General features: G+C 39.0%; 6 protein-coding genes across 12 annotated transcripts; 3 read left to right on the forward strand and 3 right to left on the reverse strand.

Moving 5' to 3' along the window:
- Positions 1 to 623: 623 nt before the first annotated feature.
- psenen (presenilin enhancer, gamma-secretase subunit) lies at positions 624 to 2,546 on the forward strand. Of its 2 annotated transcripts, none has more exons than XM_051405661.1 (4): positions 624 to 760; positions 1,108 to 1,189; positions 1,483 to 1,587; positions 1,978 to 2,546. In XM_051405661.1, exons 2-4 carry the CDS (start codon positions 1,129 to 1,131, stop codon positions 2,115 to 2,117), a joined length of 306 nt encoding a protein of 101 aa, XP_051261621.1. In that variant the 5' UTR covers positions 624 to 760; positions 1,108 to 1,128; the 3' UTR covers positions 2,118 to 2,546. The 2 variants fall into 2 exon arrangements, with proteins under 2 accessions (XP_051261621.1, XP_051261622.1); XM_051405662.1 differs by having other exon boundaries at positions 629 to 691.
- Positions 2,547 to 4,035: 1,489 nt separating this feature from the next.
- Positions 4,036 to 5,609, forward strand: hspb6 (heat shock protein, alpha-crystallin-related, b6). Of its 2 annotated transcripts, XM_051405651.1 has the most exons (4): positions 4,036 to 4,170; positions 4,267 to 4,424; positions 4,797 to 4,919; positions 5,025 to 5,609. In XM_051405651.1, exons 2-4 carry the CDS (start codon positions 4,269 to 4,271, stop codon positions 5,178 to 5,180), a joined length of 435 nt encoding a protein of 144 aa, XP_051261611.1. In that variant the 5' UTR covers positions 4,036 to 4,170; positions 4,267 to 4,268; the 3' UTR covers positions 5,181 to 5,609. The 2 variants fall into 2 exon arrangements, with proteins under 2 accessions (XP_051261611.1, XP_051261610.1); XM_051405650.1 differs by lacking the exon at positions 4,036 to 4,170 and having other exon boundaries at positions 4,190 to 4,424.
- Positions 5,558 to 10,439, reverse strand: proser3 (proline and serine rich 3). Of its 4 annotated transcripts, XM_051405568.1 has the most exons (14): positions 10,043 to 10,438; positions 9,855 to 9,963; positions 9,696 to 9,772; positions 9,516 to 9,620; positions 9,192 to 9,343; positions 8,955 to 9,058; positions 8,222 to 8,307; positions 8,010 to 8,143; positions 7,594 to 7,832; positions 6,985 to 7,496; positions 6,715 to 6,907; positions 6,300 to 6,495; positions 5,872 to 5,953; positions 5,558 to 5,682 (listed from the first exon to the last, which is right to left on the reverse strand). In XM_051405568.1, exons 1-14 carry the CDS (start codon positions 10,051 to 10,053, stop codon positions 5,631 to 5,633), a joined length of 2,052 nt encoding a protein of 683 aa, XP_051261528.1. In that variant the 5' UTR covers positions 10,054 to 10,438; the 3' UTR covers positions 5,558 to 5,630. The 4 variants fall into 4 exon arrangements, with proteins under 4 accessions (XP_051261528.1, XP_051261526.1, XP_051261527.1 ...); XM_051405566.1 differs by having other exon boundaries at positions 8,031 to 8,143; positions 9,516 to 9,772; positions 10,043 to 10,439; XM_051405567.1 differs by having other exon boundaries at positions 6,300 to 6,471; positions 9,516 to 9,772; positions 10,043 to 10,439.
- Positions 9,971 to 16,337, forward strand: lin37 (lin-37 DREAM MuvB core complex component). Of its 2 annotated transcripts, none has more exons than XM_051405642.1 (9): positions 9,971 to 9,995; positions 11,320 to 11,395; positions 11,469 to 11,519; positions 11,643 to 11,672; positions 11,889 to 11,974; positions 12,135 to 12,295; positions 14,886 to 15,017; positions 15,173 to 15,246; positions 15,926 to 16,337. In XM_051405642.1, exons 1-9 carry the CDS (start codon positions 9,986 to 9,988, stop codon positions 16,011 to 16,013), a joined length of 708 nt encoding a protein of 235 aa, XP_051261602.1. In that variant the 5' UTR covers positions 9,971 to 9,985; the 3' UTR covers positions 16,014 to 16,337. The 2 variants fall into 2 exon arrangements, with proteins under 2 accessions (XP_051261602.1, XP_051261601.1); XM_051405641.1 differs by lacking the exon at positions 9,971 to 9,995 and adding an exon at positions 10,453 to 11,090.
- A 1,309-nt stretch (positions 16,338 to 17,646) lies between these two features.
- Positions 17,647 to 20,574, reverse strand: LOC127366561 (chemerin-like receptor 1). Its single transcript, XM_051405618.1, is given in 3 exon segments — positions 17,647 to 18,412; positions 18,415 to 19,409; positions 20,417 to 20,574. Coding segments are annotated over 3 exon segments (1,068 nt in total). The 5' UTR covers positions 20,427 to 20,574; the 3' UTR covers positions 17,647 to 18,349.
- Positions 20,575 to 20,665: 91 nt separating this feature from the next.
- LOC127366570 (chymotrypsin-like protease CTRL-1) lies at positions 20,666 to 23,042 on the reverse strand. The gene is made up of 7 exons (XM_051405633.1): positions 22,906 to 23,042; positions 22,638 to 22,741; positions 22,459 to 22,538; positions 22,283 to 22,364; positions 21,977 to 22,157; positions 21,682 to 21,812; positions 20,666 to 21,037 (listed from the first exon to the last, which is right to left on the reverse strand). Exons 1-7 carry the CDS (start codon positions 22,955 to 22,957, stop codon positions 20,876 to 20,878), a joined length of 792 nt encoding a protein of 263 aa, XP_051261593.1. The 5' UTR covers positions 22,958 to 23,042; the 3' UTR covers positions 20,666 to 20,875.
- Between the last annotated feature and the right edge of the window lie 381 nt (positions 23,043 to 23,423).

The following is a 23,423-nucleotide window of genomic DNA, read 5'->3' on the forward strand; positions in this document are numbered from 1 at the left end:
TATTACATCAATGCGTTTGTGCCCTGGCCCCACAGCTCTACACATTGCAATACAGCAGATGGCAGTATGCATATTTATTGTCACCAGAAAAAGCTCAACTCAACTTTATTTATATAGCACATTTCATACAAACAGGCAGCCCAAAGTGAACCCCATAAATAAAACCGCGCCAGGCAAAAACAATGAATGAATACAATAAAAACAAGCTGATGACAAAGAAGAGGAAAAAGCAGAAATCAATGGAGCAATGGAATATAATTAATTCACGGTCATAGTGAAGATTGATTTTAAGTTTCAGCCACGTGAAAGACGGAAATAAATGCTGCAGAATAAATAGTTTAATGGAAAGTATATGATTGTCTTCTTATCAGCCAAGTGCGAACAGAAATACTTTAAAAACTTTTCAACGGAAAAAAAAAAGCTACAGTGGCTGATTATTTTGATTTAATATACGTACACATTTGTGAACAGAGTCAAGGTGTCTACAGGACGGAAGCTGAGTATTTAAAGCTTGTTAAAGATAAAGACAAACCACACTGTGAACGAGGCGAACAAGGGGAAGAAGGACAACTGTACTCTTACTGTAGGTGGCGCTGTGCAGTGCAGGTGAGCGTGCGCCTACCATAACAAACAAAGAAGAAAGACGAAGAAGAGTGCGTTTCAGAAGAAGAAGAAGGAGGAAGTGTTCGAGGTTGTTTTTTTTTTTCTATTTGGTTATATTTGTGACCATTCTCTGACTTTTTGGCCTTAGAAATATCAGGTAAATTATCACATTAATGTTCAGTATACTAACGGTAATGTCTTAGAAATATTTTAAAACGACACCGCCCAGAATCTGGAGACGGATGTAGCGTTAAGTTACTGATGTTAGAAGTCGAACAACCTAATGTTACACCGCTAAGCTACCGAAATGCTAATAGTTAGCCTGTGGTCAATTCCGAGTCACCTGACAATGCAAACCAGGCCAGCACTAAAAGGCTGCTTTATTGCTCGGATCTTATACAAACTACACAAGTTTGTTACAAAAGTGTCTTTGGGTTGCTGTCTCGAGCTTGTTCCGCTCTGTAACTTTTTGTTTGTTTGTTTGTTTGTTTGTTTGTTTTGTAGCAAGAGCCACGACAAATCACGATGAACCTGGAGCGGCTGCCCAATGAGGAAAAACTCAGCCTATGCAGAAAATATTATTTAGGTGAGACTACCTAATAACGACGACAAGTAGCGATATAACGTATTAAATATTCAATATTACCTTCTCTCCTTTGGTCTGTAAATTCTGGGTACATGCAAGTAGTGTTAACACCTGTCTCCATAATGCCCATTGTAATGATCTGATGTACACTCTTTAGGTGAGATGGAGGATAGGTTACCATTATATTGCCAGTGACTGGAACCCTTTTTTTTTTTTTTTTTTTAAAGTAAAGCATGAGCAAATTAATTCAGTAATATTGTCATTGATGATGTTTTTTCCATCTTTTTTCTCAGGTGGATTTGCATTTCTCCCATTCCTGTGGCTGGTAAATGTTGTTTGGTTTTTTCGGGAGGCCTTCGTAAAGCCAGCCTACACTGAGCAGCTTCAGATAAAAACTTGTAAGTGTAAGAACTGGCAGACGTTTAGAAACCATTGCAGCACTTGTTTAATTTGAATACATATATATATAAATTATGCATTTTCTTTTAAGAAAACACCAAAAACCATTTGACTTAATGTGTGAAACATTACCTCTAAGCCTATAAAGTACATATTTCTGGCTAGCTGACATTAACAGACATTTACTGAACATGTGGTCAGTATTTTCTGTTTGAAAAACATTCACATGTCCTACTTGATAAAACACTATCAAACAGCATATTTGCAATTGTGTGAGCTTTATTTTTGAAAGAAAGATTTTTGCAAAGCTAGAGCATTATATGATATGTCTGTCTGTGTGACCATTGTTTAAATATTAAGTAATTATATCTTCTGTGTTTTCCTTCTAGATGTGAAGCGGTCAGCTCTAGGGTTGCTGTTATGGGTAGCAGTACTGACCACATGGATTACTATTTTCCAGCACTTCAGAGCAGAGTGGGGGGAGGTGGGGGATTACCTCTCCTTTACAATTCCACTGGGCATTCCTTGAGACATTTTTGGTGACAGGTCTAAATAACTGTTGATCCACTATAATGGACCAAAGAATTTTCCCTCATTAACTACAGTGAAAGACTTTGGTGATTTTTCTTGTCTCTGGAACTAAATTCAATTGAATAAAGTTAAGAGTACTTCTTTATGTCCCTTTAAAAGGTAAAAAAGCTGTAGGATTTAAAGATTCATGTTTTTTTACACTTGCTAAGGCATTTCAGAAAGTTCTTTGGTTTTAGATTAGGATAATTAATCTTGTATAGCAGACAATGTTAACTGTCATGGCAGTATCTAACAGTATGTAATGATGAAGCTGGATGTGCATTCAGGATTTTTTTTTTTCTTGATTTAAAGTTTGTTTCTGTGTAATTGTGCCACCAAAACTATTTTTACTTGTGTATGACTGACTAATAAAAACATATCCATAATGCTTCCAAGTTACAATGTTTTTACTCTATGTACTGTATCTCCCGTTGAAAGTCAGAATGCCATACTTGTGATGGAATATCATTATCCCTCAAGGATCTATGAAACGGTACAGACTTTTTGTTTGGTGATGCATCGGTGAGCTATTTTCTCTATTTATACTCCTAATGTTTTGCATTGTTACCAAAGACTCCTAAAGTCTGGAATATGACTGGTGCCTGTTGTGAAACCCAATAACTTAATCCCTCCAAATGTTCCCACTTCCCCATCATCCTATATGAGTCATAACATAATCGGGGGCCATTTTTAGTCACTCCAGTCAAAGCTTAAGTGACAGGTTCTACATTACTAACAGGGAGAACATGCACCTGCCATATAAACCGCTGACTTCACTAGGGACTGCCAAGAACAAGACAGGAGTATCGGCACGATCAGTACTTTTTATGACGGGGGGAGTCACTTAATAAAAGAGATTGATGAGGAGTAAATTGTAAAGAATCCTTTTATGGACATAGTACATTGTCTCCAAGTGTGTGGTATTTTAAGTGTGTGGTATAATGAGTGAAGTGGAAATTAACAAAGCGCATGTACTCAAGTACTGAAAGTACAGTTTTGAAGCACATCCATTTCATGACTTTACATTTCAGAAACAAATATTACAAATTTTATATCTTACCTATATTTATTTGACAGCTAGTTAGGTTACTTTGCTGATAAACATTTTATCCACAAAGCCTTGCCAACTAGTTAAATTAGCTCCACCTAGGCCAACTTTAAAACGCTATTTAGACATTAATACATCAGTAATAAGAATACACAATAATAACACATGACCACATTTCCATTGAGTACTTTTGATACTACTTTAATACTCCTTGCTGATAAGGTTCCTGTATACTTACATATATTATATATAATTATATATATATTACATATTTAATGCGGGACTTTTACTTGTAACGTAGTATTTTAACATTAAAGTACTGCTCTTTTTACTCAAGTAACTCATCGGATCTTTCACCACTGTGAGCGTGAGTGATGGAGGGGTTGGAGGACGCACGTGCTCTGGCATGTGTTTGGGACGTCCCTGCTGTCACTGTCTGTCCGGCATCAGCTCACGAGGGTCAACAACATCGTCTTTTGAACTTATTTTTGGACCCTTTCCTTGACAACCGACCTTAAGCATACACTTCGTAACATGTGTCATAACGTGAACAGTGTGTTCGCACCGGTGCCGTCAACCCCTCAGAATAAACTGTTGTGCGCTTCAATATTGGTTAATGAACACCTTAATTACCAATAAGCCCGCAACAGCTGCGCGCCCCCCCCCCAAACAATACACTCTTATCCTATATGGGCCCGCCTGAGCACCCAAGGGTACGCATTAGGCCAGAACATAACAGAAGCAAGGTGCCCCACGATGAATTCCCAACTCATTATGCAACTCCAGTATAAAACACACACACACCGTAACACTCAGTCACGTCAGGCACCCAGAGGAGATCGGAGACAGACAGACGGGCGCACCAGCTCATCGCACTTGTACCTCATTTAGGACTTCACGCAAGCGGTTGACCAGGGGCTGTCCTTTCCCCGTTTGCATATTTGGTCAGGGAATTTAAGAAGAGGTAAGTTGTGGCCAGTGTTGTAGTCTCATATGCTGTGTAGTCTCAGCTGCTCTCAAGTCAGCTCTCTTTTAAAAAACAACCTTTTCTGCTCATTAGAAATGGACTTCATCCTGCCACCCACTCTGCCAGCTGGTGGTATCCCATGGGAGAAGGTTTTGCCACCTCTTATTCCTCGGCTGAATGGGACTTATGGACAATATAAGTGGTCTCCTAAGTTACTAATGCCAGAGACTGAGAACAACAGCTCTGCAGAGGTAGGTTGTTTTAACTTACTGTAAGTAAGTAAGTAAGATTTATTTTATGTGTTTTGTTTCGGTAGAACTGCATGGAAATACATTCAGTGATAACAAACTGCAAACTACTTAAATTTTTTTTCCTTTGTTTTCTTAAACAAGTTAAATGGTAACTTGTTTAATAGGCAAAAGTCCCCTAATTTTACACTTGAAATATATTTTGACAAAACTTTCAACCGCATCTTAAAGTATTCAGCAGATGAAAACCCTGAGATGCAGTTGAAAGCCCCAAAAAAAAAAAGCTAGTAAGAAGAATAAAACTACTGTTCTCAAATATTGTTAAGGGTATGGTTCATTTTTAATAATACCCAGTATTTCCACTCATGTTGCTAGGTGAACTGTGATGACAGCGGTTTTACAGTTCAAGTGGATGTAAAGGACTTCAACCCAGAGGACCTAATGGTCAAGGTGATCGGTGACTTTGTTGAAGTGCAAGGAAAGCATGAAGAGAAAAAGGTTGGTGTTCTGGCAGGAACATTGCTGCATCATCTGGTTTATTTACAATATCTGTGATTTGTGTTGTTCTCTAAACTTGTATTCATCTCTATGTTTTGTTATTAGGATGGTTCGGGGTTTACAACGCGGCAGTTTAACCGGCGCTACAGAATCCCAAAGGGCGTGGACACCATGGCTTTGGAGTCAGCGGTCTCTCCAGATGGCATCCTTGTCATATCTGCACCGATGCTGCAAACCGAGAACTCCAGAATCCTGACCTGATCGCATTAATACCAAACACTCTAATCTCTGCCATCTTCACCATGTATGACAAAAAAACAAATGCAACACAAGCCTTTATGAACACACACAGGCATAAACAGAAATAACTTTAGGCTCCTCCAGTCACAGCAACACTCAGCATGTGCCAAGACACTCTGTTCCTGGCACTGTTTTAATATTCCCTGCTCTCTGAGGTTTGTATATACTGCCCTACTGTTACTCAGCAATCTTATATAATGTTTCAAGGAACCAGTCTTTGTAAATATTCTGTGTTCACAGGTCTGCTTTTTTTGTGCAACTTTTGTAAAATGCACTGTTTTGTGATTGTGATTAATGATGCACACATACATATCGCCAAACTCTTTAATGTGGAAATATTTCTTTCAAAAATAAACTTTATTTCTTTATAAAATAAAAAAAGTGACTACATCAAGTGCCTCTTGTGAATGTTTAAGTAACTTGTTGCTCATCCGCAAATTCATTCAACATCGAGTCCACTTCCCTAAAAGGAAAAATACAGTAGATTATTCTTCTGGAATTGGGGGTGCTATGTTTAGATGAATTTAATAACAATATAAAAGCTATATTCTAAAGGATTTTAAGGTTAATAGCCTTCTATGAACAACATTATTTTAAATAAATAAATAAATTTTACTAGCTGAGCAATTTAATTTAGAGGTTATTATTTTACCTGATCTGCTCCTTTACCCATGTTCTCTGTTTGCGAAGAACTTGTAATAGAGGGTCATCTTCAAACTCTTTTTCATCTGAATCTGAAAAGAAAATATAAAATAATAATACTGAAGGTACAATGAGCAGCAAAAGAGAGGGTTGATAATGGAATATTATCCGCATGTACATATAGAGGACCAGCCTATAAGTTAATGTTTTATTATTTAAACTCCCAAAAGCAGCCTTTAATCGTTTACTACAGCAAAATTCAACACGGATCACAAATGTTACCAGCTCTGCATACAAACAACATGCACAGAAAAAGATTGGAAGTTCGAAAGGTTTTGACCTGACGGGTTTTGGAATGTTAGGAGTGGAAACTATTCATATATTCTCCACAATTAACTCCAGGGTAAAGGTTGGTGCTCCTTGCTGCCATGAGCTCACCTTCAGCCTCTTGCAGCAGCTGTGAAATGACCTCCATAGAGTTCTGGGCGCCGTACGGAGGAACTGAGGATTGTGAAGGTGCAGAGGCTTCGCAAGGAAGAGAACCCAACGGGACAGGGGTCCTTAGTGCAGGAGATGAATCCGCCGTAGGGAACAATACCTCTGAAACTACCTGCGAAGCCCCAATGATAACACCCTACGGGTTAATGCAGCTTTTAATTACCATAATGACATAGCAGCTTGACATCTGATGATGATATGACATCCAAAAGTGATGGCAGCACCATTCGAGATAAGTGGTAAAAGGAGTATATTTAAAGATTTTTGTGTAATAATCAAACTACACAGAGAGAATAAAATAACTTGAGAACTGGTGGAGTGTGTAAAAACATTTGCAGCTTGTGCATGTGCTGACCTGTCCTAAGGCACTGTGGATCGGAGAAGGTCCTAGTGCATAATCACCAGTACATCTCTCACTGGAAAACGCCTGGTTTGCCTCCCGTTGCTGCTGCTCTGCCCACGGCACGACCTTTTGGGGAACTCTTTGATGTGAAGAACTCCTGTTTGTAGAGCCAGTGGCATCAGCATGTTCCCTATCGACAGCATATCTGCATAAAGATATAGATATTAATATTAAGCATTCAGACTGAATTTTGTATACCGTGTGCATGTTTCCATACTTGACCTTGATTTCTTCTGCTTTCTAAAGGACATCACTGTCTTTTTCTCATTCTTCTCTGACTCTTTTGTCTGGGCTTTCTCTTTCTTGCTCCTCTCAGGTCTTTTGTGGTGACTAGGCCCCTCTCCAGATGAAACAGGTGGTGGGGATGGCACATGTTCGCAAATAGGCTCATCAGTGAAGGTATTCGTTGAGTTCCCAGAAACTTGCGTATTTTTATGGACAACTTTGGTCCGAGACGTGTCAATACTTTGTGAAATTTTTTGTTGCGAGCTAGCATGAGATGACTGGATGGGACAGGGCAAGACATCACAGAGTAAATGCATGTGGGCGGGAACATGGGCAATAGTCTGGGGTTGAGAGACTGCAGAGCCAGAGATAGCAAAGGTAGGGAAGGCAGGTGGACCTGAAGCTGGGGGACATGATGCGTGGGCTTCTTTGGTGTCTGGCTGGGGAGCGGCGACGTGTGGAAGTGTAGCGTTTTGTGAGAATTCAGGAGGTTGAGAACAATGCTGTTGCTGTAGATGATGCCAGAAAGAGGATAATGAAATGATTCTGTACACATGTACATTTTAAACCAAAAATATGGGGTACTTCATACACTATGTCTCTGACCTTGTAAGCCTGTCCACTGGCTGAGGGATGGCTTAAGTTGGGGGCTTGCCAGCTAAATGTGGGACCATGAAGTCCGGGTTGTTGCAAGGACTGGGGCCACTCTCTGGCCTGCTCCATCTTTCTCCTAAGACGCCACTGGAACAAGATGTCCTCTTCTGGGCGTGTGGGGGGCACCAGAGAAGGAATGGCATAAGACTTTTGGGAGGACGCAGCTTGAACTAAGTCTGAGCTGGCCTTTGCTGTAAACGTTAGAAAGAAAAATGTTGCACAGTTACGCTAACACAGCAGTTAGAGTATCAAGCATGAAAAAAGAGGAATCATCTACCACAAGTTGCATAAGAAGTTACTGGCATTGAGCTAGTTTAAATGGAAAAAAAACAAAAACAAAATTCCATCTAAAAAATGTATTGCATTACCAGTAGAAGATTTTATCATACTGGGAATCAAAGGTCTTCGCAGTGGCTCATCTACGCTGAATGGAGAAGAGAAATCTGAGCCTCCCAGGCCCTCTGAGCTGACATGGATAGACCCATCACTCAGAGTACAGTCACTATTAGAAAGAAAAAAGTTACTTACAATTGAAGGAATTAATTAATTCATCATCAGTGTTACACGCTGGTAATCATACTCTCTCAGCAGAAGTCTGTTGGCCCTTTCTTGTAGGTGTAGTATCTCTGTGTCTTCGAATTCACCTAGGGAGGTATCCGACAGAATCTGAAATACAAAAAGGAATAGGCAGAACACTCAATAAGCCACAATTTTACTCTTGATATTTGAATATAAAGAACACAGAATACTGTAGAATTTAATAAAACTAGATCATTAAATTTGCATTTGCCTAAAAAAACACAACCTTACATAACAAATATACTGAGGTTCTATTATTATTTTGTGCGGCTGATACATTTGACAGGAGCAGGGTGAACAAGCCATAAATGTATCAAACATGGCTGTAAAAACGATGGCTTCCCAGGCATTTAGTAAACAGAGAGGTTTCCAAATGGACATGTGGTGTGCTGTTGAAATGTAAATATTTATATGCGCACTTAGTCGGAATAGGGTGTCTCTCCTACAGACCGTTTCCTGGGCAGTCAGACAAACCTAGCGTAAACCAGGGCAGGGTGCAGATCGAATACTGTTATAACAGCTTACACAAAGACTGAAAACAAGATGGAGTAGTATCTAGAATCTTTTGCTTTTTGAGAAAGAAGAATATATATATATATATATATATATATACACACATATATGTAATATAGATTTTGAGGTAAGTTTGTGCTGCCAACAACACACGTATTATGTGTATTTAGAGTAGAGAAAGATAAAACAGGCTCAGTCCCAGTAAACTCAAGAACACACACACTAAGAGATCCTCTGCATGGGGAGAGGCATCTGTCACGTCGACGCTGTCCAGCTGGACTGAAAATGGCAGATCCATGGTCATCTTTCAGAGGCTGGACAGCATCTGTTCAGAGAAAAGGGATTCCACAGAAGGATTTCACCTGAAGGTTTGCTTTGTACGTGGAAATGTAAGAGCTGGCAACAGTTAATAACTATTACATTAAAAACTGTAAGCTTGCAAATAAGTGAGACCGCACCATTGTCTGTTGTTTTAGTTGGTGTTGAACTGGGGGGTAAAGATGATGTTGACAGCCACCAAAAAGGCAGCTGCTTCTCTCCAACAGCAGAATCAGTTTGCTGGCGCTCCTCTCGACTCTGCGGTTGACCATGGCGAAAGCGGTCAATGTACCTGGGAGAACAAAGGTCAGTGCTGGTTTCTATCTTCTTCACGTCACAGTTACGTTGTCATGTTAAGTCATTTCTTACATATTAGAACTTGAAAAGGATCAAGGTTTTTTAAGAGGACAACGTGGAGTACAGGCACTGTTATGTTTGAGGGTATGGTTGAAACAAAAGCATACTTTGCCAGCACTGAATCCTGCTGAACTCCTAGCTCTGATGAAACTGTGGAATTTCCTGTTCTCTCCGACTGTTTGGGCATTTCCATGTAAGATGAGGTTGTAGTGCTGGCAGAAGAAGATTCACAGTCAGTGGAGGGCCAGGACTCTTCAAAAACAAGTTGCCCATCCGTGGCGTCATACTTCTCAAACCGCTGTTGGCTCTCCGGGCTGTGTAACTGAGGACTTGCTCGCTGGTTTGAACGTACAGGACTCAAAGTCTGCAAAAGAACAAAAAAGTGATCGACATGTTTGTGATTATAATGAGAATCAGATGTATCTTGCAGTGTTAAATTTACTTACCGTTTTTTTGTCTTTCTTTGCCAGGGACTGGTTGCGGGATGGGTGGTAGTGTGCCTTCCCCACCCTGGGTGCTGGCTTGAAGGGATTCTGCCTTGTGAACACAGGTCCACTGTAAAAACAACACTTTTGTTATGACCAAATGTAACTATTGCTTGGGGTAATATAAAAATGTGACCTTTAGATCTTACCTGGATTTCATTACAGCTATAGGACGTCACAGGTGATTCATAATAGGACAGGATGCACAGTAGAAGTTGCTTCAGTGTGGGTCTGATTGGTCCAAACTGAGTCTGACTGACTGGGTCACTTGGGTCTTACTGTAATAAAAGTAACTTACTAGAAGACCACATTATCCAACGGCCTTCCGAGCTGACTTGGCATGTCCACAAAAGAAAGTTACCATGGAATCAAACGCTAGTACGACACAACTATGTCCATAAGATAGCAAATTGAGTTTCTACAGGGAGGATTTTGAAGATCTGTTCATCCAACAAGTCAAACATTTAAACTGGAAATATAATTACTTTGCTCTTTCTCACAAATGTAACATTATCGGTGAAACCAGAAGAAAGCGTCAGTTTATGTCGATCGTTATTTACTTCCAGACATACAGCCAATAGGCACCGAGTATAATATGATGGACATACAAGTTATCCAATCACGTACAATGTCCTCGTTGCACACGCGCCAATCAGTTACTAGGAAACCGGCAGCGCGCGGAAGAGGAACGTCTGCAAGGGCTATTCGTTGGTTAAAAACTACGTTAGCAACGGTAATTTGAGCTAGTAAATGCTACGGTCCGGTATAAGAATAATAAAACGGCTTGTCTCCAGTAGATTGTATTTACAGAGAATGTGTGAAAACCGATAGGGGTAACTGTTAGTTAGCTATTCGTTATAATAGGTAAACTAACGTTAGCTTCAACGTTATTCAATGGTTACTGCTAACGCAGAAGGTGGCTAGCGTTAGCTGATATTAAACGGTCTTAAACCGCAGCTAGTTAGCCAACTAGCTAACGTTTACCTTAGCAGGCGTCCTGCAGGAGACCTACGTTAGTATTGTTTTGTAATATCAGTCTCAAGTCGTTATGAACTTAGAGAGACCATTTCTCTAAGTTGCATTTCGGTTACCGACAGTGAACGTGTGGTTGTATCATTCGGTGTTTTTCCCAATTAGAAATAATATATACAAAAGTGGAGATAATGCATCACGTCAAGATCAAGACTGAAAGGCCAGGTGAGAGGTTGCTCCCTTAACATTCTCACGAACACATCTTCTAACCCACAATATCATTTTTTTTAAAAGTCATTCTTGCTTAACCTATTGCTTTTTTGGCATTATAGTCACTACTCAAATTCAGTAATGAAATATGAGAATGTCACTTAACGTTACATGTATTATGAAGTCTAGTTGGTGATTGTTGTTTCTGTAAAGCACCCACTGTTTACTATTTACTATTCTGCAGATTTAGAGGGGACTGGTGCACGCAGCAGATTGGATGCTGTGTTGAAGGGACTGGTAGAGAGGACTGAAAATGAAAGGTCAGTGAGATTATAACACTTATCTTAAATTTGTGTTGACTTTCCAGTCAAACTAATATTGTATTTTGAACAGGGAGCAAAATGAGGGTGATACTGGAAAAATATCAGCGGACTCTTTAAGCAAGTATGTATCAGTGATTTGGATTTGAAATGTGTTTGTTGTTATTATGTTATTATTTATTATTTGAACATTAAATATGAAGTGTAAAAACTTGATTATTTTTCATGTTCCACTTGCTATTTCTAGGGATTTGTCTCCATCATCTGCTGGAAAAAGGCAAGTGTCTATTTTTTGACAAGCGCTCACAGACTCAAAAACATATACATAACATTTGTCTACAGTTGTGGCTGGAAAAAAACTGGTTCTACCCTGTCAATGGTTTTATAATAATAATGGTTTTTGTCATTTCACACCATAATAGATTTGAAAAGCAGTAACTTTAGTACAATTTCTCTGCCTATTTTAAAGTCCCCATTCTTGTTTTTTTTCCAGGCCATCAGCTCGATTTTCACAGCACCGGAGGAAGAAGCGAAAAGAGATGGATGAAGGAATGCAAGAGAGCAATCATCATAAACAAAGTAAACTTAATGCAAACACTAAACACAATACAGTAAAACAAATGACATTGTAGTATTTGTCCTTTTTGCCCTCCAGTTACTGTGTCATCACTTTGCCCTACATCATTGTAGAATTTCTTACCATTTATCTTGCCATTTTCTGTTTTTCTCAATTTTCTAGATTCTTACATTATTAAGTTGTTTGATCGCAGTGTGGATCTGGCTCAGTTCAACACCAGCACCCCACTGTATCCTATCTGTCGTGCCTGGATGAGAAACAATCCTTCTGTTAGAGAGCCAGCTGCTTCCCCAAGCCCCTCACACAGCCTGGTAGAGGAAGAGGTGAGACCCTACAGTTATGTTGGGTAACTTCAATTTTATTTAAAATAGGCAACATTACAAAAAATTCCAAAATAAATTCTGTACGGCTGTAAAGTTATACTTCACTGTCTCACTGTGTGGAACAGTGTGAAACACTGTATCACTGTACCACTGTACACTGTGATTTAAAATGTGTGTTCCTTTGCAGAGCAGGAATGCTAGTATTAAAAGTAACTACTATAAAAATAATACAGCAAACAGTATTGAATCAAACTTTGCTGTAATACTATTTATTGAGCTTCTATGACACTATTTCTCTGATTTGATCAAACCTCATGAACACTGAACCGTCAGTAAAGTCAATATAAAATACGCTTAAAAACACCATAAGTACGAGCAGGTTGGTTGTTACAGAACTCAGGAAATTTGACTGGGAATTGATTAAAATAAAAATCGAAAAATGTTTGTATGACAAATCCTGTTGTTGATGGGCTATGGCACAGTTACATTGGGTTTTTACAAGCCACAAGCATCACTCTGCCTCTGTCTACCCAGCATTAGGGCACTCCCTTGTGGCTAAGCAATATAAAACTGCTAATGAAGACAGGAACATTGTGGCACATTAATCAGTCTGAAAGTGATGGTCTTTGCAGGAATGAACCCCTATTGCAGTGGGTGGTGACTGTAGTCAGCTTGGATTTAAAGTGGATACAGTCAATGCAGTATATTCACGTATAACTCTCTTTAGCCTGTGCAAAAGCATGCATGTTTGTTGTTTGAGAAAAGACTAGTTGCTTTTGAGTATTTTAATTGTAGTTCTTCAATGCTTTGAGCACCACAATCAAAATCATATCCTCATCTTTGGAGAAGGGCAGTTGTAATTGTCTCAGCAGTAGTTAATCTCCAAATCCCTGCAAATAAAACTGATACTAGCATGACTAAACAAGACCAGTGGTACGTTTTTTGTGTTTAGATTTTTAAATTTAAAAGTTTAAATACCTAAACTTAAAACTTTATCATTAGTATTTTATGTAATTTTGCATGAAACAGTTAATAGTCAGCCAGTCATATGGCTTGACCCCAAAAAAATTCTAACAAAAGGTTTCTCATTGGTTTACAGTAGTATCAGATGTATTTAAAAACATACTAAAAGTTTACCAAAGTTTGACTCCAAGAAAGGCCCCATTTTCAAAAACTCCTTTGTATTCCTCCTAGACCAGGAATACTGGTGCCTGATGCATGTTTTGGCCATTTAATATTCTAATTAGCATATTTGCATGATAGATAAGGGATTACAAGTACAATAATATATTAAAAATAAGTACAATTTCCCTTAAGTAATTGCATATTTCTCCGTTTTGCCTAGTGTTAGTGTTTCTGTGGTTCATAACCATTCTTTTGAGAAAGAATAAATTGATTAGAACTGTGTGATACTGTAAAAGTAGTCAAAACAGGTCTGCCACATGAAGGCTCAGTACCCCTTTTAGTAGTCCCTTTTTATTTTTTTGTGTTTTATTTTTTTATATATTTTTTTATATTTTTATAATGCATTTTGGTTTTTTTGCCTTTTGTTTTTTGTATTTTTTTAATACTTTTGTTATTTATACATATCTTTTTCTATTTTCTTCAGTTGTTTCCACTTATTCTGGTTTATTTTTTATACTTTTTTGCAGTTTTGTTAGATTTGTTGCTTGAGAACTCAGTGACTGCCTGCACTAGTTGGCTTTACGGATGATTTCCTTGCCTTTGAACAGGGCTGCAGGAAATGAGCAGAGCTCATGGTTCATTACATCTTCCAGTGAAAACTGTCCAGTTTTTGATATGATCAGGAAACGTTGGAACAGCAAAACGGGATCAATGGTTCGGTCTTGGGCAACTTTGATGGTGCAGTCATCTGCAAGGGTTTTGTTTGAGCAAAATGGTATACACTGTGCTGCCAACAACATTTCAACGAGGCAAGCAATATCAGTTTTCTCTTCCACCATCTTCTGAATTGCTGAAAAATTGTGAATTTAGTTTTGTTGGGTTTAGTATAATGTCACTTTTATACTCAAAAACACCTATAGAGGATGCATTACATGTGTATTACCTTATTCAAAGTCGTTTATGATCAAAAGTTATACAACTCCAATTTAAGTGGTTCACCCCAAACAAAGATAAAACCTTACAGTAATCTCACAAAACCATGTATTCCATTAGTATGTAATCTTGTCAGTGCAATTTAGACAAGTCCAATGGATTCATAGACCCAGAAAACATGGGGTTAGACACCAAGATTACTTGGCTAGGTCAAATAATGAAGGAGTTCTTCATCTTGAAAATTACACTTTTCTAGTGGTCAAACTTTGGTAAACTTTTAGTATGTTAAGGACACCTAATATTACAAAAAACAGCTGAGAAACCTTTTGTTACAATTTTTTTAGGGTTAGGTGTTTTTTTTCATATATGCAGCCGCCTATAAATGAACTTTTAAAGAAAGTATTTTTGAGAGTACTTATAGTACTTAACTAGAAAGTATTAAGAATTTCTTATCCCTAAAGATGACATTATGCCAGTCAGACATCATAATGCCAGTAATGATTCCTTTTTCCAAATGTCTTTCTTTTGCCAGGTTACAGACATGATCAATGGTAAAGGTCAGAATGTGTACAGACTTGCTCCTCCAACCTCCTGTCCAATCAGTCCATCTGGTGAACCCATCAATCTCAGGATCCCACTGACTGAAAAACCCACTGTTACCAAGGTTCTGTATAATGTGTGCACGGGAATTTTCAGTGTTTTACTTGCATAGCAATATTAAGTGGCACACATTATTACATTATGATATTAAACTCATTAGTTATTAAGTCAACCAATGAACTATAACTAACTATATCTGAACATGTTCTCTTTCCACAGTTAACAGATTCAGCTCCTGTATCCAGTTCTCTCTTATGCGACCACATGGAACGTTGGAAAAAGATACGGCAAAAGTACGTTCCTCATGAAAAGCAACTTGTTCTTTTGTTGAAAATAACAATTCACATGTTCCTGCTGTGCACAACCTACATTCAGATCAAGGTTTCACCCACAGTTGTTGTGTGTCATTTGTTGCTTAGTGGGACAGTTCACCCCAAAATCTAAAATGCAAATTTTTCCTGTTACATGTAGTGCCATTTATCCATCTAGATTGTTTTGGTGTGAGTTGCTGCGTTTTGGAGATATCAGCTATAGAGATGTCTGCATCTCTTTAGTATAATGGAACGAGATAGCACTCGGCTTGTGGTGTTCAAAGCGCTGATTTGAAAAACTCAACGTCTCTTTCCAGAAATCATGACCCGCTTACTCAAACGACGTAACAGTTTCATGTAGTAACTATTTTTCTTCTTAACTATTTCTATCGAACTACACCTGGCAACTATTGCTGAACGCTGGCAAAAAACAAACTTAACAAAATTAGGCTTGTCGTACAACTCTTCTCAAATACACCATGCTTTATCCCCCAAATGTGTCTGCATTCTGGAAAAGATTGGATAAGAAATGAACTGAAGTCTGGTCATAATGTACAGTTTATGTAATGTATGTATGTGTATGTTTAAACGCTTGATTTCTTAAAAAAAAATAAAACACTAAAACTGAGTCGAACTGACCCATATTTGGGTTTTTTTCCAGATGGAAGGAGTGCTCTAACAAGAACCAGTTAAGGTACAGCGAGAGTATCAAGGTCCTCAAGGAGATGAAGGAGCTCTATGATCACTAACTGGCTTGTAGCTCTCCACCACAGAATGGACTCGATGCTTTTGGAAAGGAGCCATGGCATACACCTGTCATCTGCACAGACACATAAGCAGAAGCATGAACAGAACATTGAGCCTTGAATAGACCATGTATCCTATGCATTGCAGAAAAAAAAGGATGTGAGGATGTTTCAGTTTGTTGCAGTTTATGTGCGTTGTGTGGGACTTTTTATTCATAAAAAAATCTTTGTAGACTTCTGAATTAGTTAATTTGCTCATCAGTAGTGTTTTTCCAGAAGCACTGTGACTTGTGTAAGATCAATAATATTAAAGTTGATTCAAGTTCATTGTGTTCTCTCCCACTTTCATTTGTGTCCTTTACAACACATAAGTATTGAAACCAAACACAGCAGCTAAAGAAGAAACAGTAACCTCCAAATTCTATTTGATATACAGCATGACTCAATTCTTTTGACTACTGGTAGCTTGTTGGTTCTTTTATCAACTATCCAAGCCAGAGGTGAAGCCCCAATAGTGGTAAATGTAACCGATTACATTTCTTATTCTAAAGTGTCGTTTAATGAACACATCCTTAAACACATGTTCTCTGTTGCAGTGGTTGAATGTAACTAAGTACATTACTCAAGTACTGTACGTGCAAATTAGAGGTATCTGAATTTAATTTAACTTTATACTTATATTTCTCCTCATTTCAGAGGTGAATATTGATAAACGGAGTTTCTTTAGGGTTGAGAAAAATCTCTCACTCCTTAAGCTGAATAAACTATTGGTTCTCTTGGATAAGCTGGGAGAGCATTGTTGCCAAGCTTAAAACCGTTGTGATGAAGGTCTTTTATTCATTCATTCATTCATCTTCATCCGCTTATCCGGGGTCGGGTCGCGGGGGTAGCAAGTTCAGCAGAGGACCCCAAACTTCCCTTTCCCTGGCCACATCGGCCAACTCTGACTCAGGGATCCCGATGCGTTCCCAGGCCAGTGTTGAGATATGGTCTCTCCAGCTGGTCCTCGGTCTGCCCTGTGGCCTCCTCCCAGCTGGACGTGTCAGGAACACCTCCCTCGGGAGGTGCCCTGGAGGCATCCTCATCAGATGCCCGAACCATCTAAACTGGCTTCTTTCTACGCAAAGGAGAAGCGGCTCTACTCAGAGTCCCTCCCGGATGGCCGAGCTTCTCACCCTATCCCTGAGGCAAACCCATTTCGGCCGGTCTTTTAGAATATGATTAATTCCACTCCAAAAATATATGAAAGAAGTTCAAAATTAGCTAAATCTTAAATATCTACAACAGTAAAGTGCAACATACACATTAAAGCAGTTATATTAACATATTAACTATTACAACTTGTCAGTTTAAAGGGTTTTTTTTTTTTACTTTGATAGAGTAAGTGTTTTGTTAGATAAATTATGTGCTTTGACTAACTGCCAAAACCAAAGTTGTATTTGCATTCTTATTTGCTTCTTTCAACAAATTTGTGGTGTGCTTTCAGTCATTGGAGTGGTTTGAATAAGTTAGTATGTTCCATATTGCAAACACAAGGTCAAGCATTGTGGTGTCGATAGTCGAAGATAAAACACCACCTAGGGAGAAGTGTGTGCTTGTGTTTGTCCCATTAGAAAAAATTGAACAGCTCATCAACAAGTTTTTGTTCTCTGTATTAAAATGCACAGTTATAAAAGTTCATTCTTATGTGTGACAGTGTCATAGATGCTGATAACTATAGGTAAATGAATAGGCATCAAAAGCTTACAAACATCAACATAAAACTGATTTCTCTATCAAAATGAATCATAGGCAAGTCTTGAAGGTTACAGTTAGAAGATACAAAATAATTCACTTTAAGTGTTTTACATTCATGATTACACAAAGAACAAGCTGAAGCTGAAGCACACCCTCACAGGTGTTTTCATTTATTCTGGCTGATAAGACCCAGAAACACATTGGGAGATGTGTGATGTCGTCAAACTATTATGCAAGTCATAACAGGTGCAACATAAGTAACAGGAGGGATGTCTTAAAAGCCATTTGTAAGTGAAAACACTAGTTAGTGAGTAGGCGCTTTAACATTTAAAGAATTACACACAGTGAATATTCTACTCATTTTCTAAGGATATATGTAAGTACTATTTGAATCAACTGAACATGTGATCTTCAGTTCACTGTACTATTATATACTATATCACAAGTATGGATTCAATCAGTGCTCAGTGTCTCTCTCTCTCTCTCTCTCTCTCTCTCTCTCTCTCTCTCTCTCTCTCTCCCCTCAGTGATGACCACTTTGCTTTCTGTGGAGTTTAAGGAAGTGGTTACGGAGGTCAGATTAAGTGCACACCGCGTCATTCTCATCGGTAAAGACCGCTTTGCATTCCATGAAGGTTAAGGAAGTGGATGTGCCTTTCCTCTCCAAAGGTGCAACAGACTCAGATTTTCGGGAAGACTTGGAAAAGTGTGAGGACAGGGAGCGAGAGGACATGAATGACAAGTGGTCCTCTGCCAGAGCACTTTCCAGGACGAAGCATATGGACTGCTTGAGCTTCTTCTGGAATTCATCACACATGAAAACGTAGAGAATGGGGTTCAGGCAGCTGTTCATAAAGGCCAGACATACAGTCAGAGGAGCTCCAATCATAACAAAATTGTTGGAATTTCCATGACTTTTAACCTTAAATTCTATGAACTGCATAACATGGAAGGGAAACCAGCAGATAAGGAATGCAAGAACGATAGAGAAAATGATTCTGCGAGGTCTCTTTTTCCTGCTCCTCTGCAGGCGCCCTGCGCGAACACCTATGGCCACATACGAGACAAATATTACCAGGAATGGGAGGAGGAAGCCCATAACAAAGCGAAATAACAACAAAGACAATTGTTTTTCACGTGTCAAGGATTCAGAATAAATACAGTTACTTGTGTCATCACTCGTATACAGTTCACGGAAAGTGGCAAAAGGGGCGCTGCAGGCTACAGCAGCAACCCAGATGACTGCACATATAATCTGAGCTTTGCAAACGGTGCGCTTGTTTTGTGCCCACACCACCACGCATATTGCCAGGCAACGATCCAGACTTATGGCTGTCAGAAGAAAGATACTGGCAAACATGTTGACTACAGTCACTAAAGTGTTGAGCTTGCACATAAAAAGTCCAAAAGGCCAGTGGTGATGGTGGTAGTAAGAAACAGTTGTGAAAATCAGGAAGGTTGTAAAGAGGAAGTCAGCCAGGGCCAAGTTGAGAAACCAAACTGAGTTGACTGTTCTCTTCATCCTGAAGCCTGTCACGTAGATGACCAGACCGTTGCCCAGAATCCCAACGGCAGATATTATACAGTAGATGACAAGGGAGGCTAACTGGATGCTTTTGTAAACATCCATCCCATCTGTTGTATCTGCAGTGGATATGTTACCTAAATAAAACAAGCAATAATACAGACATGAGAAACTTTCACACATTCTGCAATACAAGAAAGAAAACAGAATTTTATTACTTTCATAATGTTTATAATCAGATTTTAACTAACTGTATTATGAGTTTGTGGTTTTTATCATAATATTTTAGGGTTTAAATTCCTGACCTGGCACATGGTTTATGCCATTTCCCGACACTGAGGTTGCCACGCCTTCTTGATTTTAAGGGGTGTAAGGAAACTTAATAATAAAATATACAGTAGGCCTATGTTTCAGTATTTGGTTCATTTATCTGAAGAAAACTAAGATGAACATATGCTATATTCACAGAGCCTTCACACTCTGATGAACAACCCTGTTTTGCATTAGAAAAGTTTGCAGTTAAAACAACCCAAAAGCTAATAGAACGATGGCCAAGTGTCAGGGAGAAGAAAACACTGAATTTTTCAAACAGAAGGCTATTAAGTATGTAGGAAAGATTGACAGACAATGTTATAAAAAGGAACTAAAAATATCAGGAAAACATCTGCAATATTTACAAGAATTAATTTGCTCAAAATTCATCCAAATTGCTCATTTTACACAGACTTCCTACAGTTATTGCATTCACTATATGTCTCAGTGGTGCAGTTTATCAGTTGTGCTGTACTGTTATTGTAATGCACTTAATATAATACATGAAATATTCATAATACAAGTCACTTAGTCAGTTTACTCAATGGTTGGTAACCACTGGTCTATGCCACATTGGCCCCCACTATAGTACAAGATTGATGAGATGAAGTAGTCACAGGATACTTTGTACTAAATTGCAAAATAGATAGATATAAATAGATATTCCACAAATTTCACTCAATTTCTGTTATGATCAGAAAATATTACCTTTTCACTAAAAAAAGGGTTTATGCATACCTATTTTAGATCAGTTTAGCAAGAAACTATGGTAGACCATTTTTCTGTCAATGCAGTTTCAAAGCAATGCAATTATATATTTAAAGTATCTTACCGGTGCTCATTTTTCTGCTGTGCCAAGTGTCTAAGCTGATCTCTATTTTGTTCTGCCTTTTCTCATTCTCTCTCTCCAATTACTCCTCCTTCTCAGTTCATGCAGCTGCCAATGAGACAGTGCTTTTCCTGCTACCATGGCTTTTCAACAAGACATTAAGACATACACAGGGAATTGAAAATAACAGGAAGATAATGCAATGCAGCAAAATCGGAAAAAAAAAAAAAAAAAAATTCTGAAAACCAGCACTAGTGTTTTTAGGAGTTATATTTTATACATGATTTCTCACAAATTCACCAAACAGCAGCACAGTCAGCAGAAATAGTAACATCCTTGTGACAGCTAATATTGATGCAGTATAGAATTACATCTCATTTATCACAGTGAGCAGCAGGATGATGAAGTGTTGGGAAAACATGCAAGCACGTGCATACTGCAGACTTTGTGTGTGTTTGCGCATTAGTTGTAAGCAACAGTCTGGTCGATCCATCTGCGCAGGTAGGACACACGGGCATACACGGCGGGGGCCCGCACGTTGCAGTTAGAGGTGCCCCAGGAAACAATACCCACAAGGGACCACACTCCACTGTTCTCGCAGACCAGAGGGCCACCAGAGTCACCCTGAAATGAGACAAATATGTGTTTCTAATTGAATTTTAAGAGCATGCCTGGGGTAATAGAATAGAATAAAAGCTCTTCATATTGCTCGATACTGATGCACCCAGGGGACTTCATGTCCTGTACAGCTTCACACAGGATGTGGGTTGACCTGCCATTAGTTTGCAATGAATTAAATAACAGGAAAAGCTCTTTTCAGTACGGTAATGCTTCCATTATCAGATCATTTACAACCCATAACTAAAGTGATCAGATGCGCTTGCAATATCTGTAAATGTCTCAGTCAATAAAGACTGCTTTTCTGTATTCTACAAATATCGAATTATCCATTATCAGTTTCCATATTATGTGTATATTATTTAAAAATGTAAGTAATTATTCATTTACAGGTGATTTTTTATTATTATCTGTTACATTATCATGTTCACTCCATTAACAGTTATTTAATCAATTGTTATCAAGAAATTATCAGTTCGAAATATCTGTAAATTGTTGGTTAATCATGAACTAATTCTTATATCCACATGTCAACAAATCATTTGTCATTTGTGAATGTTAAGCACATTATCAGTTCATAGCAAACAATTGGTTTCTAACTGACTTGAAGCTTATTGTATCTGTATTTCAGGCTTTGAAATGGTTGTTACCTGACAGGAGGACACTCCAGAAGCACCAGCACAGATCATGGCATCAGTGATTCTGTTCTGACCCCAGTACTGCCTGCACTGAGCAGGGCTGAGCATAGGCAGAGCCGTCTGCTGAAGGTAGCGGGGGCTTGCTGAGAACAGAGAAGAAATGGAGATGAGGCTAGCTGCACAAATCCATCTTTTCTAAGGGAGGTATGGTGGATATTTAGCAGCAATTTGAGCTGCTCTTTGTGAGTTTATTTCTGGTTGTTAAGTTACCCTGCATGTGAGACTTAGAAAGCAGTCGCCCACTCACAGGTTTGGCCGGTTTTTCCCCACCCAGTTGTGACACATTTGGCCCCAGAGGGGATGCTGGTGCTGGAGGAAGCCAGGCACACGGGAGACACACGGGAAGTCAACTGCACTGGGGAAGACAGCTTCAGAAGGGTGATGTCATTGTTGAAGTTCTGGGAGTTGTAGTAAGGGTGACTGATGGCCTGGATAGAGAGGTGAGCATAAATCATAAATATAATTCCATTCTACCCAGGAGATGACTACTTATGGTAAAAGATTACATTTGTATAAAGTAAATAAAGTGTTCATGTGTTATGTTGTTCCTTACCCTGGCAATTGACTTGACCTGAATTTGCTCACTATTGGACTGACGATCATGTTCTCCCAGGATAACACGGTGGCTTCTAGGACTGAAGAGAATAAAAGCAGACGGAGGAGTGATTACAGAGATGGTAAAGTTGGGATTTTTCTCATTTGGATGTGGGACACATCAAAATTACTTACGACACACGGCAGTGAGCAGCAGTGACAACCCAGTTCTGGCTGATCAGGGATCCTCCACAGAAATGGAACCCCCTACCATCCTAGAAGTGAGAAATTGTAATAATGTGGGGTTTTTTTTCATCTAAATTAAAGGGTTGAGATTGTAGCCAAACTGCAGTGGGTATAGATACATAGGCTACCTGAAGTGAAACCTGCCAGGGCCAGGACCCAGGCACAGCGTTCTGCCCATTTACAATCTTGTTGTATCCGCTCACTTGAGGTCTGATAGCAGGTACTCCACACCCTGAGGCACAAGCACACAGTTGAAGTCATCTGCTTGTCATACAACAATTGTATGCATGTGGAGGCAGCCACAAAATAAGAATGATACAACTGCAACCACACCATCACAGAAATACTTTCCTTCAGATAAATCTATCATTTGCACGTAACTTGCTAGTCACTCACCCAGTGAAGAGGCCACAAGAGCAAAACAACTGAAAAGCAAGAACATGGCCATGTCTCAATCGTGACTGACTTCTCTAAGTCTCAGCTGTGGGCGACACTGGCTTTTATATGTGTATCACGCACATTTGACCCTGAGTTCCATGTGCAGGACTCTATACCCCCCATCAGACACACACCAATGCCTGTGATAGCTCTGGGAAGAGAACATCTGGTGATAAGCACATTCATCCACACAGTCTTATGCTTCTGTTTGTCCTGTTCTTGTGCACATAGGTCATGACTTTTAGCAAACATGTTGTTGCGTAATTAGTCCACTGGTAAGTAGCAACCACCTTTATGTTAAGCTGTATATGCCCTTGCCTGCATCTCATAAGATTTCCTGTGAATAACCACAGCTAAACTACAGGAAGAAGATGTCAATCAATCTGCTTACAAGAATCTGAAGTTTCAACAGCAGCAAGTTGAGGCGTCCCAGTTCATACCTATCATATGTACTAATAAATATACTGCTTAAGAGC

Source organism: Dicentrarchus labrax, unplaced genomic scaffold (genome assembly GCF_905237075.1).
Source record: "Dicentrarchus labrax unplaced genomic scaffold, dlabrax2021, whole genome shotgun sequence".
Lineage (NCBI taxonomy): Eukaryota > Metazoa > Chordata > Actinopteri > Moronidae > Dicentrarchus > Dicentrarchus labrax.

Bases quoted from the DNA above. Each gene is read 5' to 3' on its own strand.
- LOC127366570 (XM_051405633.1), bottom strand. From the start codon at position 22,957: ATGGCCATGTTCTTGCTTTTCAGTTGTTTTGCTCTTGTGGCCTCTTCA. The intron at 22,365-22,458 runs GTAAGTAATTTT...TATTCTCTTCAG, and splicing joins GCTGCTCACTGCCGTGTGTC to TCCTAGAAGCCACCGTGTTA. The intron at 21,813-21,976 runs GTGAGTGGGCGA...CTCTGTTCTCAG, and splicing joins GGGAAAAACCGGCCAAACCT to CAAGCCCCCGCTACCTTCAG.
- lin37 (XM_051405641.1), top strand. From the start codon at position 11,057: ATGCATCACGTCAAGATCAAGACTGAAAGGCCAG. The intron at 11,091-11,319 runs GTGAGAGGTTGC...ACTATTCTGCAG, and splicing joins GATCAAGACTGAAAGGCCAG to ATTTAGAGGGGACTGGTGCA. The intron at 11,396-11,468 runs GTCAGTGAGATT...TATTTTGAACAG, and splicing joins GAGAGGACTGAAAATGAAAG to GGAGCAAAATGAGGGTGATA.
- proser3 (XM_051405565.1), bottom strand. The intron at 9,773-9,854 runs GTAAGTAAATTT...GTTCTTTTGCAG, and splicing joins CAAAGAAAGACAAAAAAACG to ACTTTGAGTCCTGTACGTTC. The intron at 8,144-8,221 runs GTATGATTACCA...TCTTTCTAATAG, and splicing joins AACAGACTTCTGCTGAGAGA to TGACTGTACTCTGAGTGATG.
- psenen (XM_051405661.1), top strand. From the start codon at position 1,129: ATGAACCTGGAGCGGCTGCCCAATGAGGAAAAACTCAGCCTATGCAGA. The intron at 1,190-1,482 runs GTGAGACTACCT...CTTTTTTCTCAG, and splicing joins ATGCAGAAAATATTATTTAG to GTGGATTTGCATTTCTCCCA. The intron at 1,588-1,977 runs GTAAGTGTAAGA...TTTTCCTTCTAG, and splicing joins GCAGCTTCAGATAAAAACTT to ATGTGAAGCGGTCAGCTCTA.
- hspb6 (XM_051405650.1), top strand. From the start codon at position 4,200: ATGCTGTGTAGTCTCAGCTGCTCTCAAGTCAGCTCTCTTTTAAAAAAC. The intron at 4,425-4,796 runs GTAGGTTGTTTT...TCATGTTGCTAG, and splicing joins AGAACAACAGCTCTGCAGAG to GTGAACTGTGATGACAGCGG. The intron at 4,920-5,024 runs GTTGGTGTTCTG...TTTTGTTATTAG, and splicing joins GAAAGCATGAAGAGAAAAAG to GATGGTTCGGGGTTTACAAC.